General features: G+C 46.8%; 1 protein-coding gene across 1 annotated transcript in view; it reads left to right on the top strand.

Annotated features, from left to right (window-relative positions):
- Positions 1–2,396: 2,396 nt before the first annotated feature.
- Positions 2,397–14,261, top strand: part of LOC137561765 (NAD-dependent protein deacetylase sirtuin-3-like) — a 107,838-nt gene continuing 95,973 nt past the window's right edge. Inside the window, exon 1 of the mRNA XM_068273120.1 lies at positions 2,397–2,449. Within this exon, the coding sequence (XP_068129221.1) occupies positions 2,422–2,449 (28 nt within the window). The 5' untranslated portion in view covers positions 2,397–2,421. The remainder of the gene's footprint in view (positions 2,450–14,261) is intronic.

Below are 14,261 nucleotides of genomic sequence, written 5' to 3'. Positions count from 1 at the left end.
TAGTGTAGCAGCTCTCTACTGCCCCTCGTAGTATAGCCCAGCTTTCTACAGCCCCTCGTAGTGTGGCGCAGCTTTCTACAGCCCCTTGTAGTGTAGCAGCTTTCTACTGCCCCTCGTAGTGTGGTGCAGCTTTCTACTGCCCCTCTAGTGTGACACAGCTTTCTACAGCACCTCGTAGTGTGGCGCAGCTTTCTACAGCCCCTCATAGTGTAGCACAGCTTTCTACAGCCCCTCGTAGTGTGGCACAGCTTTCTACAGCCCCTCGTAGTGTGGCGCAGCTTTCTACAGCCCCTCGTAGTGTGGCGCAGCTCTCTACTGCCCCTCATAGTGTGGCACAGCTCTCTACTGCCCCTCGTAGTGTGGCACAGCTTTCTACAGCGCCTCGTAGTGTGGCGCAGCTCTCTACAGCCCCTCTAGTGTGACACAGCTTTCTACTGCCCCTTGTAGTGTGGCACAGCTTTCTACAGCCCCTCGTAGTGTGGCACAGCTTTCTACTGCCCCTCGTAGTGTGGCACAGCTTTCTACAGCCCCTCGTAGTGTAGCACAGCTTTCTACAGCCCCTCGTAGTGTGGCACAGCTTTCTACAGCCCCTCGTAGTGTAGCAGCTCTCTACTGCCCCTCGTAGTGTGGCACAGCTTTCTACAGCCCCTCGTAGTGTAGCACAGCTTTCTACAGCCCCTCGTAGTGTGGCGCAGCTTTCTACAGCCCCTCGTAGTGTAGCAGCTCTCTACTGCCCCTCGTAGTGTGGCGCAGCTTTCTACAGCCCCTCGTAGTGTGGCACAGCTTTCTACAGCCCCTCGTAGTGAGGCGCAGCTCTCTACATCCCCTTGTAGTGTGGTGCAGCTTTCTACAGCCCCTCGTAGTGTAGCACAGCTTTCTACAGCCCCTCGTAGTGTGTCACAGCTCTCTACAGCCCCTCGTAGTGTGGCGCAGCTTTCTACAGCCCCTCCTAGTGTAACAGCTTTCTACAGCCCCTCGTAGTGTAACAGCTCTCTACTGCCCCTCATAGTGTAGCAGCTTTCTACAGCCCCTGGTAGTGTGGCACAGGTTTCTACTGCCCCTCGTAGTGTGGCACAGCTCTCTACTGCCCCTCGTAGTGTGGCACAGCTTTCTACAGCACCTTGTAGTTTGGCACAGCTTTCTACAGCCCCTCGTAGTGTGGCACAGCTCTCTACTGCCCCTCGTAGTGTGGCACAGCTTTATACAGCCCCTCGTAGTGTAGCACAGCTCTCTACAGCCCCTCGTAGTGTGGCACAGCTTTCTACTGCCCCTCGTAGTGTGGCGCAGCTTTCTACAGCCCCTCGTAGTGTGGCACAGCTTTCTACAGCCCCTCGTAGTGTAGCAGCTCTCTACTGCCCCTCGTAGTGTGGCACAGCTTTCTACAGCCCCTCGTAGTGAGGCACAGCTTTCTACTGCCCCTCATAGTGTGGCACAGCTCTCTACTGCCCCTCGTAGTGTGGCACAGCTTTCTACAGCGCCTCGTAGTGTGGCACAGCTTTCTACAGCCCCTCGTAGTGTGGCACAGCTTTCTACAGCCCCTCGTAGTGTGGCACAGCTCTCTACTGCCCCTCGTAGTGTGGCACAGCTTTTTACAGCCCCTCGTAGTGTAGCACAGCTCTCTACTGCCCCTCGTAGTGTGGCACAGCTTTCTACAGCCCCTCGTAGTGTGGCGCAGCTTTCTACTGCCCCTCGTAGTGTGGCGCTGCTTTCTACAGCCCCTCGTAGTGTGGCACAGCTTTCTACAGCCCCTCCTAGTGTGGCACAGCTTTCTACTGCCCCTCGTAGTGTGGCGCAGCTTTCTACAGCCCCTCGTAGTGTGGCGCAGCTTTCTACAGCCCCTCGTAGTGTGGCACAGCTTTCTACAGCCCCTCGTAGTGTGGCGCAGCTTTCTGCAGCCCCTAGAGCATGTACAGCCGCTAGATGAAACTTAGCCAAAGTGGCCGATAATGACATTATAACCGTTCCTTTTTGTCAGCCCTTACCCCTCCGCACTTAGCAACAACACAATGCTAGCCTGCAAGCTAGTGATTCATCTGTACAGGCTTGACCTTGGAATGCCAGCCTACACGCCTCATACATGTTTATGAGGCCTAAAGGTCAGCTGAAGTCTGCCCCAAAAAGGTACATGGTTAAGTCCGTTAGGGGAAGTTGAAGGTGGCTCATGGTGTGCGCCTGGTAGCTGTCATTTTTTTTCTTTGCGCATGCGTGGCCCTGCTACTGCGAAGCCTCGGGCCATACTTTGCATGTGCGCAGTGCAGCCGAGCTCTTACATGGAGAGGAGCGCGGCCATGAAGAGGAAGAGCACAGACTTGCATGTGCGCAGTACGGATGCACTCGTCTTCTAAACTACTCGGGGATGCTTGCAGTGTGTTACTGCGAAACGCGTGTGTAAACAGGCACCGTGACACTGACTTCCCATGTATGCGACGCAACACGGCTGTAATGTATGGTATGACTTTTTTCATTTCATTCCCGTTATATAGTAGTGGCTGGATAGTGTGCTGGTTAAAGGACATCCGAGGTGAAAATAAACTAATGAGATAAACAGTTGTATCTATCCTCCTTCTAAAAATGACTTTTTAAGTTATCCCACGGTTTTATTTTATAGTCAATTCTACATTTTACGTTTTTACTGTTCCATGACCTCTTCTCAATGACACATGCATTGAACTATGCCAGAGCTAAAATCTATGAACTACTGACCCTTTTTATCTCTTTCCTGCTCATAGAAAGCCATGTACTGCCAGGGAAGTGTTTTATGGCTGTAATTCCTTTTCCGTGAGGGTTACGCTATAGTCCTACCCAGACAGAAGCTGTCACTTGCATATCTGATTTTTAACTCTTTCAGTCAGAGAAAGAAAAAAAGGAGCACAGCATAGTTATTTGCGTGCTAGGCACTGTACATACACGTCTATCTCATCATGTCACATGTCACCTCGCCACGTGTCCTTTAAAGAGGACCTGAACTGAAAACAAAAAGTCAAAATAAACATACACAGGTCATACTTACCTCCTGTGTAGTCTACTCCTCAATCTCTTTCTCCTCTCCCGCGTCCCATTTGTCCACTGTGATAAATGGATTCTCCGTCCTCCATTTTAAAAATGGCCATTACCCCGTAACAGCTTCCTGGTCAGCACACTGTTAAACTGTAATATCACCCACTTGAGCCACAGGGAAACATGGACATTACCTTGCACATTCAGTTGTAACTAACAGCTGCTGATATACAGTGGGTTGCAAAAGTATTCGGCCCCCTTGAAGTTTTCCACATTTTGTCATATTACTGCCACAAACATGAATCAATTTTTTGGGAATTCCACTTGAAAGACCAACACAAAGTGGTGTACACATGAAAAGTGGAACGAAAATCATACATGATTCCAAACATTTTTTACAAATAAATAACTGCAAAGTGGTGTGTGCATAATTATTCGGCCCCTTTGATCTGAGTGCAGTCAGTTGCCTATAGACATTGCCTGATGAGTGCTAATGACTAAATAGAGTGCACCTGTGTGTAATCTAATGTCAGTACAAATACAGCTGCTCTGTGAAGGCCTCAGAGGTTGTCTATGGCCTGGTGCACACCAAAACCCGCTAGCAGATCCGCAAAATGCTAGCAGATTTTGAAACGCTTTTTGTTATTTTTCTGTAGCGTTTCAGCTAGCATTTTGCGGTTTTGTGAAGCGTTTTTGGTGTAGTAGATTTCATATATTGTTACAGTAAAGCTGTTACTGAACAGCTACTGTAACAAAAACGCCTTCAAAACCGCTCTGAACTGCCATTTTTCAGAGCGGTTTGCGTTTTTCCTATACTTAACATTGAGGCAGAAACGCCTCCGCAATCCAAAAAATGCCTCACCCCAGGAGTATGCGTGTCTGCAAAACGCCTCCCGCTCTGGTGTGACCCACCCGATTGAGATACATTGACCAAGCGTATCCGCAGCCGCAAGCGGCTGCAGAAACGCTGAAAAAGCCGCTCGGTGTGCACCAGCCCTTAAAGCAGATCTGAATTGGAAATAAATGAAAGAGAATGCAAACTTGGAAGAAAACCTCTTGGAGACTGCAAAAGACTTGAGACTTGGGCGGAGGTTCACCTTCCAGCAGGACAATGACCCTAAACATAAAGCCAGGGCAACAATGGAATGGTTTAAAACAAAACATATCCATGTGTTAGAATGGCCCAGTCAATGTCCAGATCTAAATCCAATCGAGAATCTGTGGCAAGATCTGAAAACTGCTGTTCACAAATGCTGTCCATCTAATGACTGGCAGCTGTAATTGCAGCAAAAGGTGGTTCTACAAAATATTGACTCAGTGGGCCGAATAATTACACACACCCCACTTTGCAGTTATTTATTTGTAAAAAAATGTTTGGAATCATGTATGATTTTCGTTCCACTTCTCACATGTACACCACTTTGTATTGGTCTTTCACGTGGAATTCCAATAAAATTGATGCATGTTTATGGCAGTAATGTGACAAAATGTGGAAAACTTCAAGGGGGCCGAATACTTTTGCAACCCACTGTATAACTGACAGCAACTGGTCTATTTAAGTTCTGACAAAATCTTGTCAGAACTGGAAGGGATCACTGTAAGAAGAAAATGGTGAGCTTCTGAGAGGAACTGACAGTGAGGTTAGTATGTAATATTCATTTGCATCTACGTCGTGTTTATTTGAAGGGTCATGTGCATAGCCCCGCCCCCGCTCAGTGACGTACTTCCCGCAGGACAGGAAGTAGATCATTGGGATTCCTATTGGTCTGACGCCCACGCTCCATTGTTTACATATAGCCCATCAGCGATAGACTTACATTACCCCAAGCGCCATGCGGTAAGTGCTTGTGGTAACACGCTGCTGCTCTTGCGATGGATCGGATAATTTCGGTGCACCGCAAGGAACCGCATTAGGTGTAAAAGTCTTCTTATGCTTTCATTACTCTTGTGGCAAAATAGGGTAACGCAACGCAGGTTTAACCTGCAAGTGTTAAAGGGGCCTTAACCTCTTTGCGACTGCGTCACATCGATGGCGTCAAGTCCTGGGGGCGTGTTTTGCAGGAGATTGCGCGCCAGTGTGCGCGCATCTCCGCTTCAATGCCGGAGCCCCACTTCCCCATCGGTCTCCCAGCGGCGATCACCGCTAGGAGACTGTTAGACGGCGAAACCCCCATCTATTTACACTGTACAGCACTGCGATCTACGGCAGCGCTGTACTGGGGACAGCCGTGTCACTCGTCTGTCGCCTGGCGAGACAAACGGCTCTCATAGGCTATCATAGTGGTTAGTGCTCTAGCCTTGCAGCGCTGGGTCCCCGGTTCAAATCCCAGCCAGGCCAACATGTGCAAGGAGTATGTATGTTCTCCCCGTGCCTGTGTGGGTTTCCTCCGGGCACTCCGGTTTCCTCCCACATCCCAAAAACATACAGATAAGTTAATTGGCTTCCCCCTAAATTATCCCTAGACTACGATACATACACTACACAATACATACACAGACATATGACTAGGGTAGGGACTAGATTGTGAGCTCCTCCAAGGGACAGTTAATGACAAGACAATATATCCTCTGTACTGCGCTGCGGAAGATGTTAACGCTATATAAATACTAAATAATAATGCAGTGGCCTAAATTGTAAAAAATAGCCTGGTCACTAGGGGGGTGTATGGTCCTGAAGAGATTAAAGTGAACCCGAGGTGAAAATACACTGATGAGATAAACATTAGTATGAATCCTCCTACTCCTAAAAATGACCTAATTTTTAGATACCGTATTTCATGGTTTTATTTTATATCTAAAAATTAACAAAGTAGATTAAATGTGTTATTGCCTCTGCTCAGTGGCAGCCTACTAAATGTCCCCGAGTGAAAATGCATGAATTATTGACCTTTTTCTGTCCCCCCCCCCCCCCCATCCCGGGCTCTCAGAAGTTTATGGCTGTAATTTGCTTATCAGTGGTGCTTACTATATTCCCGACAAGCTACGGACAAGACAGAAACCGTCACACTTGTATGCCTGAAAATTAACTCAGTCAGCATAATAAAGGGAGTAAAACAGCCTGGTTATTATTATGTTTTGCACTGTCCATACACCTGTTTAGCTCATCATGTTGCTTGTTGCCTCGGGTACACATTAGCGCTGGACCCAGACTGGCAGGTTAACTTGGCAGATATTTGTCTGATGATTAGTCGGATGTTTACCTACACGGCTGAAGGAAATGTGCGGTGACATGTGACAATGCTAAATGCTGCTTCCTGTTCAGCAAGCAGTTTAATTAGTTCTAGTTACTGATATGGTAGCCATAAGGCCCATACACACGTCGGATTTCCGCGAACGCCGGGTCGTTTGAACATTCCATCGTTCGCCCGCTAAATCCGACGTGTGTACAGGCTGTCGTTCGCTTGATAAGGGTGAGTTCAAACTCACCCTTATCAAGCGAACGACAGCCTGTACACACGTCGGATTTAGCGGGCGAACGACGGAACGTTCAAACGACCCGTCGTTCGCGGAAATCCGACGTGTGTATGGGTCTTTTACACTGGTCGATTTGCCATCAGATTCGACCAACAGATAGATCCCTCTCTGATCGAATCTGATCAGAGAGGGATCGTATGGCCACCTTTACTGCAAACAGATTGTGAACCGATTTCAGCCTGAAACCGTTCACAATCTGTGGTGGTGGTGCTGCCGCCGCTCCTCCCCCCCCCCCCCCCCCACATACATTACCCGCGACTGCCCCCGGTCACCTCTGCTCCGTCTCCGCGCTGGTCTGGTCTGGTCTCCGGCATGCTTCACTACTTCCTGCCCGGCAGGAAGTTTAAACAGTAGAGCGCCCTCTACTGTTTAAACTTCCTGCCGGGCAGGAGGAAGTGAAGCATGCCGGTGTTGTGTCTGATTACACTGCCTTTGGATTTGCGCTGCCCCGCATGCGCATTAGGAGACTGTGTGGCCACAGTTCCTATTTAATTATGCTGCTGATGGTAAAATACTAAATATCTCTGCTTCTTCACATCCTACACTCACCTAATTATCAGGGTAGGGAGGGGACCCCCAGAACTACCTCTATGCCAAATTGCAGCCCCCGAAACCCACTGGTTCAGGAGATAGATTAGAGAAACCTATCTCGGGAACCAGTGGGTCTCGGGGGCTGCAATTTGGCATAGAGGTAGTTCTGGGGGTCCCCTCCCTACCCTGATAATTAGGTGAGTGTAGGATGTGAAGAAGCAGAGATATTTAGTATTTTACCATCAGCAGCATAATTGACTTTACACTGAGCATGCGTGCTATTCAGTGTGGAGAGGAGCTTCTGGGCAGCGCAATCTGACATTACACCGGACCCGGAGACCAGCGCGGAGATGGAGCAGCGGTGACCGGGGGCAGTCGCGCCGGCGTAGCAGGTAATGTATACGGGCTCTATTGTGTCGGTCGTCGGGCACTCGAATGCCGCTAGCGATGCGCTCCATACCCGCGGGCGATCGACGGTAATTTTCCGCACGGATCGATCAACGGGATAGATCGAAATTTAGCGTGTAGCGGGAACGATGTGACAGCAGATTCGATCCCAGTGATCGGATCTGCTGTCGATCGGCGGGGAATCAGCCTAGTGTATGGCCAGCTTTACTGTAGAGGAGATAAGGATCTATTATTGGGTGCAATTCTTACATCTTTGTTTTATGTCTAGCAAATATATACTGGATTGTTTACAAATCTTTTTAAAGTGACTGTTAAGCAAATAAAATAAAAAAAAACACATACTTACCTAAAAATGGCCATACACTTATAGATTTGCAGCAGATTCGACCACCAGATAGATTTCTGTCAGATGCCTGTCAAGTTGAATCTGACAGGAATCTATCTGATGTGTGTCACACACTAGGAACAGATTTCTAATAGATTTCATTCTGAAATCTATTGGAAATCGATCTAAATGCATTATTGGACCATTAGATTCAATGCAACTCTATGAGCCATCGATCTGCCTGCAGCAGCAGATCCACCTAGATTTTCCATCTAGCCAGATAGATCAAATCAATCAATATCCATAGAAAACGGCCGCAAATCGATCGGCTGATTTGATTGAATCAATTTCATTGGATCGATCGATGGCTGAAATCAACCAGTGTATGGGCCCCATAAAGGACTACTGTAGGGGGTCGGGGAAAAATGAGTTGAACTTACCTCTAATGGTCCCCCACAGACATCCTGTGCCCGCGCAGCCACTCACCGATGTTCCGGCCCCGCCTCCCGTTCACTTCTGGAATTTCAGACTTTAAAGTCGGAAAACCACTGCACTTGCATGGCTGCACCCTCGCTCCCGCTGACATCACCAGGAGCATACTGCGCACGCATAGACCATACTGGACTGCGCAATACACTCCTGCTGACCTCAGTGGTTTTCAGACTTTAATGTCGGAAATTCCAGAAGTGAACCGGGGGCGGAGCCGGAGCATCGGTGAGTGGCTGCACGGGCACAGGACGTCTGCACGGGACCACTAGAAGCCCCGGGTAAGTTCAACTCATTTTCCCCCGTCCCCCCTACAGTATCCCTTTAAGGAGAGGAAAGGCTATGGGTCTTATAGAGCCTTCCCTCTCCTCTCATGTTCCCTTCATCCCAGCGCTGGCTCCCCCGGTAACTCCCGACCGATGGGTTGAACACTGCTCTATGCTTCCCCGGGAGGCTTCGGAAGTGTCCGGGAGCCTGAGTGCTCCCAAAGACGGGGTGGTTCCATGCATGCTCGCGCATGTGCAGTACGGAGCCGCCCTTCTACTCCCGAGGTCTTCTCAAACCTCCCACGGCAGGGGATTCAAACGGGTGACCGCACTGGAGTGAGGGCGCAGGAGAGGAATGGTAGACTCTACAGGACCCAGAGCCTTCGCTCTCCATAGGTAAGTATCTGTTGTTGTTTTTGTTTGTTTTGTTTCAATTGACATTAGCTTTAGTTATGCAATTACTTGATTCAGAATAATAATATTCCCGGGATTACATATCATAAGGTTGGCTCAGCTGGGGTTTTTACATTTTTAAATGAAGGATTTTCAATGAGATGCTAATAAGTTCCATGTTGATGGTGAAATAATGCTACTGTAATTGGATGCAAATGTATGCAGCTTGGAAATTAATCACACAAATGCAGCACTTGCTCTGCTTTCCAAGCTGACTCTAATTAGCATAATATTTGCATCAACTCAGCATTATTAGTAATGTTGGTGTTGGAATTCGGTTTGCATGGAGGAAGTATCTGAGTCACGTGCAACGTAACGTGACTCACAATGTATGCCTCCTGGCTCTGTCCGCTTGTTCGGTGCTGAGCAGTGGCAGTCGGGAGTATTCGGGTGTTATGAATCAGCTATGCCAAATTCGACTACCAACACCCTTAACATTTTTTTGACCATACTTTATAATCAGGGGCGTTGCTAGCCCCAAAGATCAGTGGCACATGCCCCGGATCTATTATGGGGTTCCCTGGATGTCTCCCAGGCAGAGTAGAGGCACCACAGCACCCAGCATGGCACCACACAGTACCCAGCATGCCCCACAGAAACACCACAGCACAGCACTGCAGGGCACCCAGCATGGCAATAAATCACCCAGCATGCCCCATAGAGGCAACATAGCACCCAGAATGACACTGTGGCACCCAACATGGCACCACAGCACACAGCAATGGGGGGTATGCTGGGTGCTATGGTGCCTTTATGTGGACATATTCGGTGCTGTGATGCTGTGTTAGGTGCTGTGATGCCTTTATGGGGGCATGCAGGGAGCTGTAGTTCTTCTATGGGGGCATGCTGGGAGTTGTGGTGGGGTTGGAGCATGGAAGGGGGTCCACTAGAAGGTTCGGGAATGCTATGGGGGGGACTGGCAGACAACCTGGCGGCAGGCCAGCCCGCCCAGCAGAAAGCCAGACCGGCCAGCGCAGAAGCCAGGTAACTGCCTAGTCATGTTTAAAGTGGACCCAAATTAAAACTACAAGATTTCAAAAATAAAATCTATTTTCTAAATTATAATAATAAATAGCAGCCTTTTTTCAGTTGCATGATGAGAAATAAAAAATATTTTACATTTATTGTAGGAACCCCTCCCTTCCTTTCAAATTGCCGGGACAGAATCCGGCAGACTGGTGGAGTAGGAAGTGTCCAGCAAAGGAGGAATTGCTAATGGCTGCCCCCAGTGTAACCCTAGTAATGAAAAGAGAAGGGTGAAAAGCTTGCACTGAAATGCTCATAGGCTTGAAGGAGTGTTTATTTATCTTTGTATGTGTCAGAGTGCTGCAACTAAGTATTTTTAATAAAAAAAAAAAATGTTTGGTTTGGGTCCGCTTTAAGTGACGCTGCCTATTCATGTGAAATGCTGCATTTTTTTAAATTCCTGTGTTTGGCCACACCCATGGCGACACCCACCTTCTGGTGCTTGGCCACACCCATTTTTCTGGCTAGAGTGCCCGAAAGTACCCCGGCTCTCTTAGGATCCTAGCAACGCCCCGGCTTATATTGTAAAATAGCTGATTGCCCGGCGTTGCTCGGGTATGTATTTGGCTGGTGTTGGCTCCGCCTACTTTTTCTAACCCTAACACACAATTACTCACTGACCAAGTTTGTGAGCTTTGCGGTCTTTGGTATCAATAATCTGCATTGAAATGAAACAAATCTGATTGGCTGTGTGTGGCTCCACCCCCTTTTCTGAACTTGAACCCCAGTCACCCAATAACCAACTGTACCAGGTTTGAGGTCTGTGCCATTAACAGTTCAAGAATGGTAGCAATTAAATATTCCCCTTGAAAAGCAACAGGTGAAGTTTGATTCACTTTTGTAGGCTCCACCCACTTTTCTGAATATTAATCCCATTCACCCAGTGACCAACTGTGCAAAGTTTAAAAACCCTACCATTAACAGAATGGCTGCAGTTTACATATTCCCAGTGAAATTTGTATTTGTCTCCACCCACTGATGACCCGGCGTTGCCCGGGTATGTATTTGACTGATGTTGGCTCCGCCCACTTTCTAACCCTAACACACAAACACTGAATGACCAAGTTTGTGATCTTTGGGGTCCTTGGCATCAATAATTTGTATATTCCCATAGAAATTAAACAAATCAGATAGGCTGTTTGTGGCTCCGCCCCTCTCCAGCATTTGAACCCCAGTCACCTAATGACCAACTGTAGCAGGTTTGAGGCATCTGCTATTAACAGTGGAAAAATGGCAGCAATGTAAATATTCCACTTGAAAATCAACAGGTGAATTTTGTTTGGCTATTATAGGCTCCACCCACTTCCCTGAATATTAATCTCAGTCACTCAGTGACCATCTTGGCAAAGATTGGGAACCCTGAAATAAACAGTGTAAGAAAGGCTGCAGTTTACACTTTCCCAGTGAAATTTGTTTTTGGCTCCGCCCACTTTTGGTAACCTGGACACACAGTCACTACTCAATGCTCAAGTTTGTGAGTTTTGGGGTCCTTGGCATCAATCATTTGTATTTTCCCATGAAATGAAACAAATCTGATTCACTGTTTGTGGCTCTGTCCCCTTTTCTGAATTTGAACCTCAGTGACCTAATGACCAACAGTACCAGGTTTGAGGCTTGTGCCATTAACAGTGCAAGAATGGCAGCAATTTTAATATTCTCCTTGAAAAGTGACATGTGATTTCTGATTGGCATTTTTAGGCTCCACCCACTTTTCTGAATATTAATCCCAGTCACCCAGTAACCAGCTATGCTAAGTTTGAAAACCCTGCCATTAACAGTGAAGAAAGGCTGCAGTTTACAATTTAAAAAATCTGTTTTTGACTCCACCCACTTTTTTTAACCTTGACACACAGTCACTACTCAATGACCAAGTTTGTGAGCTTTAGGGTTCCTGGCATCAAAATTGTGCTAATGGAAGCAGTTTATCCAGCAAAGAAATCTGGCTGTTTTTGGCTCCGCCCCTTTACTGAATTTGAACCACATACACTTAACGACCGACTGTAGCAGGTTTGAGGCCTCTGCTATTAACAGTGTAAGAATGGCTGCAGTTTCAATATTCCCCTTGAAAATCAATAGGTGAAATTTGATTGGCTCTTGTAGGCTCCACCTACTTTTCCGAATATTAATCCTAGTCACCCAGTGACCAACTGTGTGAAGTTTGAGAACCCTGCCATTAACAGTGTAAGAAAAGCTGCAGTTTACATTTCCCCATGTAAAAAGTTCGTTGTTTTTGGCTCCGCCCACTATTTCTAATCTTGACATACAGTCACTCAATGACCAATTTTATGAGCTTCGGGGTCTTTGGCATCAATAAGTTGCATTTTACCATTGAAATTAAACAAATCTGATTGGCTGTTTTTGGCTCTGCCCCCTTTTCAGAATTTAAACCTCAGTCTCCCAGTGACTGACTGTAGCAGATGTTAGGCCTCTGCCATTAAGAGTGCATGAATGGCAGCAATGTTAATATTCCCCTTGAAAATCAAAAGGTGAATTTTGATTGGCTGCTGTAGGCTCCACCCACTTTTCTGAATATTAGTCCCAGTCACCCATTGGCCAACTGTGTCACGTTTGAGAACCCTGCCAATAACAGAATGGCTGAAATCAATCTAACAAATCTGATTGGCTGTTTGTGGCTCCACCCCTTTAGTGAATTTGGACTACAGTCACCCAATGACTGACTGTATCAGGTTTGAGGCCTCTGCCACTAACAGTGTAAGAATGGTAGCAATGTGAATATTCCCCTTGAAAATCAATAGGTACATTTTGATTGGCTGTTGTAGGCCCCACCCACATTTCTGAATATTCAACCCAGTCACCCAGTGGCCAATTGTGTAAAGTTTGGGAACCCTGCAATGTAAAAAATGAAGTTGTTGGCACCGCCCACTTTTTCTAACCTTGACATACAGTCACTCAATTATCAAGTTTATCAGCTTTGGGGTCCTCGGTATCAATACTTTGTATATTCCCATTGAAAAATAAACAAATCTGGCTTTTTGTGGCTCCGCCCCCTTCCTGAATTTGGACCCTAGTCACCCAGTGACCAACTATACCAGGTTTGAGGCATCTGCTTTTACCAGTATAAGAGAATGGTAGCAGATGAAATATTCCCTTTGAAAATCAAAAGGTGAATTTTTATTGGCTGTTGTGGGCTCCACCCACCTTCCAAAATCTTAATCTGTCACCCAATGACCAACTGTGCAAAGTTTGAGAACCCTGCCATTAACGGTGTAAGAATGGCTGCAGTTTATATTTTCCCAGTAAAAGTTGTTTTGGCTCCGCCCACTTTTTGTAACCTTGACACACAGTCACTCAATGACCAAGTGTGTGAGCTTTCAGGTTCCCGGCATCAAAAATGTGTGAATGGAAGCAGTTTATCCACCAAGGAAATCTGATTGGCTGTATGTGGCCCCGCCCCTTTAGTGAATTTGGACCCCAGTCACCCAATGACCAACTGTAGCAAGTTTGAAGCCTCTGCCATTAAAAGTGTAAGAATAGCAGCAGTTTAAATATTCCCCTTCAAAATCAACAGTTGAATTTTGATTGGCTGTTGTAGGCTCCACCCATTTTCTTGAATCTTAATCACATTCACCCAGTGACCAACTGTGTCAAGTTTGAGAACTCTGTGATTAACAGTCTAAGAATGGCTGCAGTTTATATTTTCCCATTTAAAATGAACTGCTGAAATTTGATTGGCTGTTTTATGTTCCGCCCACTTTTCCTGGATTTGTAACCTCGGTCACCAAGTGACCAACTGTGCCATGTGTGGGGACTCTGGCTTGATTACTGTGAGCCTTTTAAATTTTTTCCATTGACTTGAATGGGTGGAATCTGATTTGCTGTTTGTAGCTCCGCCCAGGTGTGCAGGGGGGCCGCGAGACCCCCAGAACATATCATCCCAGGTAGTAAGGGATCTGCATACCAAGTTTCGTTCAAATCGGTCAAGCCGTTTTCGCGTGATCGCGGCACATACACACACACATACACACACACACACACATACATCCGATTTTATATATATAGATTATTTCCGTGGCACAATTGTTATAGCACTTTATACTGAGCTAGTTGAAGACCCGGCGTTGCTCAGGTATGTATTTGGTAGTTGCTGACTCACTTTTCTAACCTTGATACACAGCCACTTCATGACCAGGTTTGTGAGCTTTGGGGTCCTTGGCATCAATAATGTGAGAATGGAAGCAGTATAAAATTTCCCATTAAAATCAATTAAACAAATCTGATTGGCTGTTTGTGGCTTTGCCTGCTTTTCTGAATTTGCACCCCAGTCACTTAATGAC

This window comes from Hyperolius riggenbachi, chromosome 3 (genome assembly GCF_040937935.1).
Source record: "Hyperolius riggenbachi isolate aHypRig1 chromosome 3, aHypRig1.pri, whole genome shotgun sequence".
Classification (NCBI taxonomy): domain Eukaryota; kingdom Metazoa; phylum Chordata; class Amphibia; order Anura; family Hyperoliidae; genus Hyperolius; species Hyperolius riggenbachi.
Note: the sequence above shows the minus strand (reverse complement) of the source record. Positions and strands in the feature narration are given on the sequence as shown.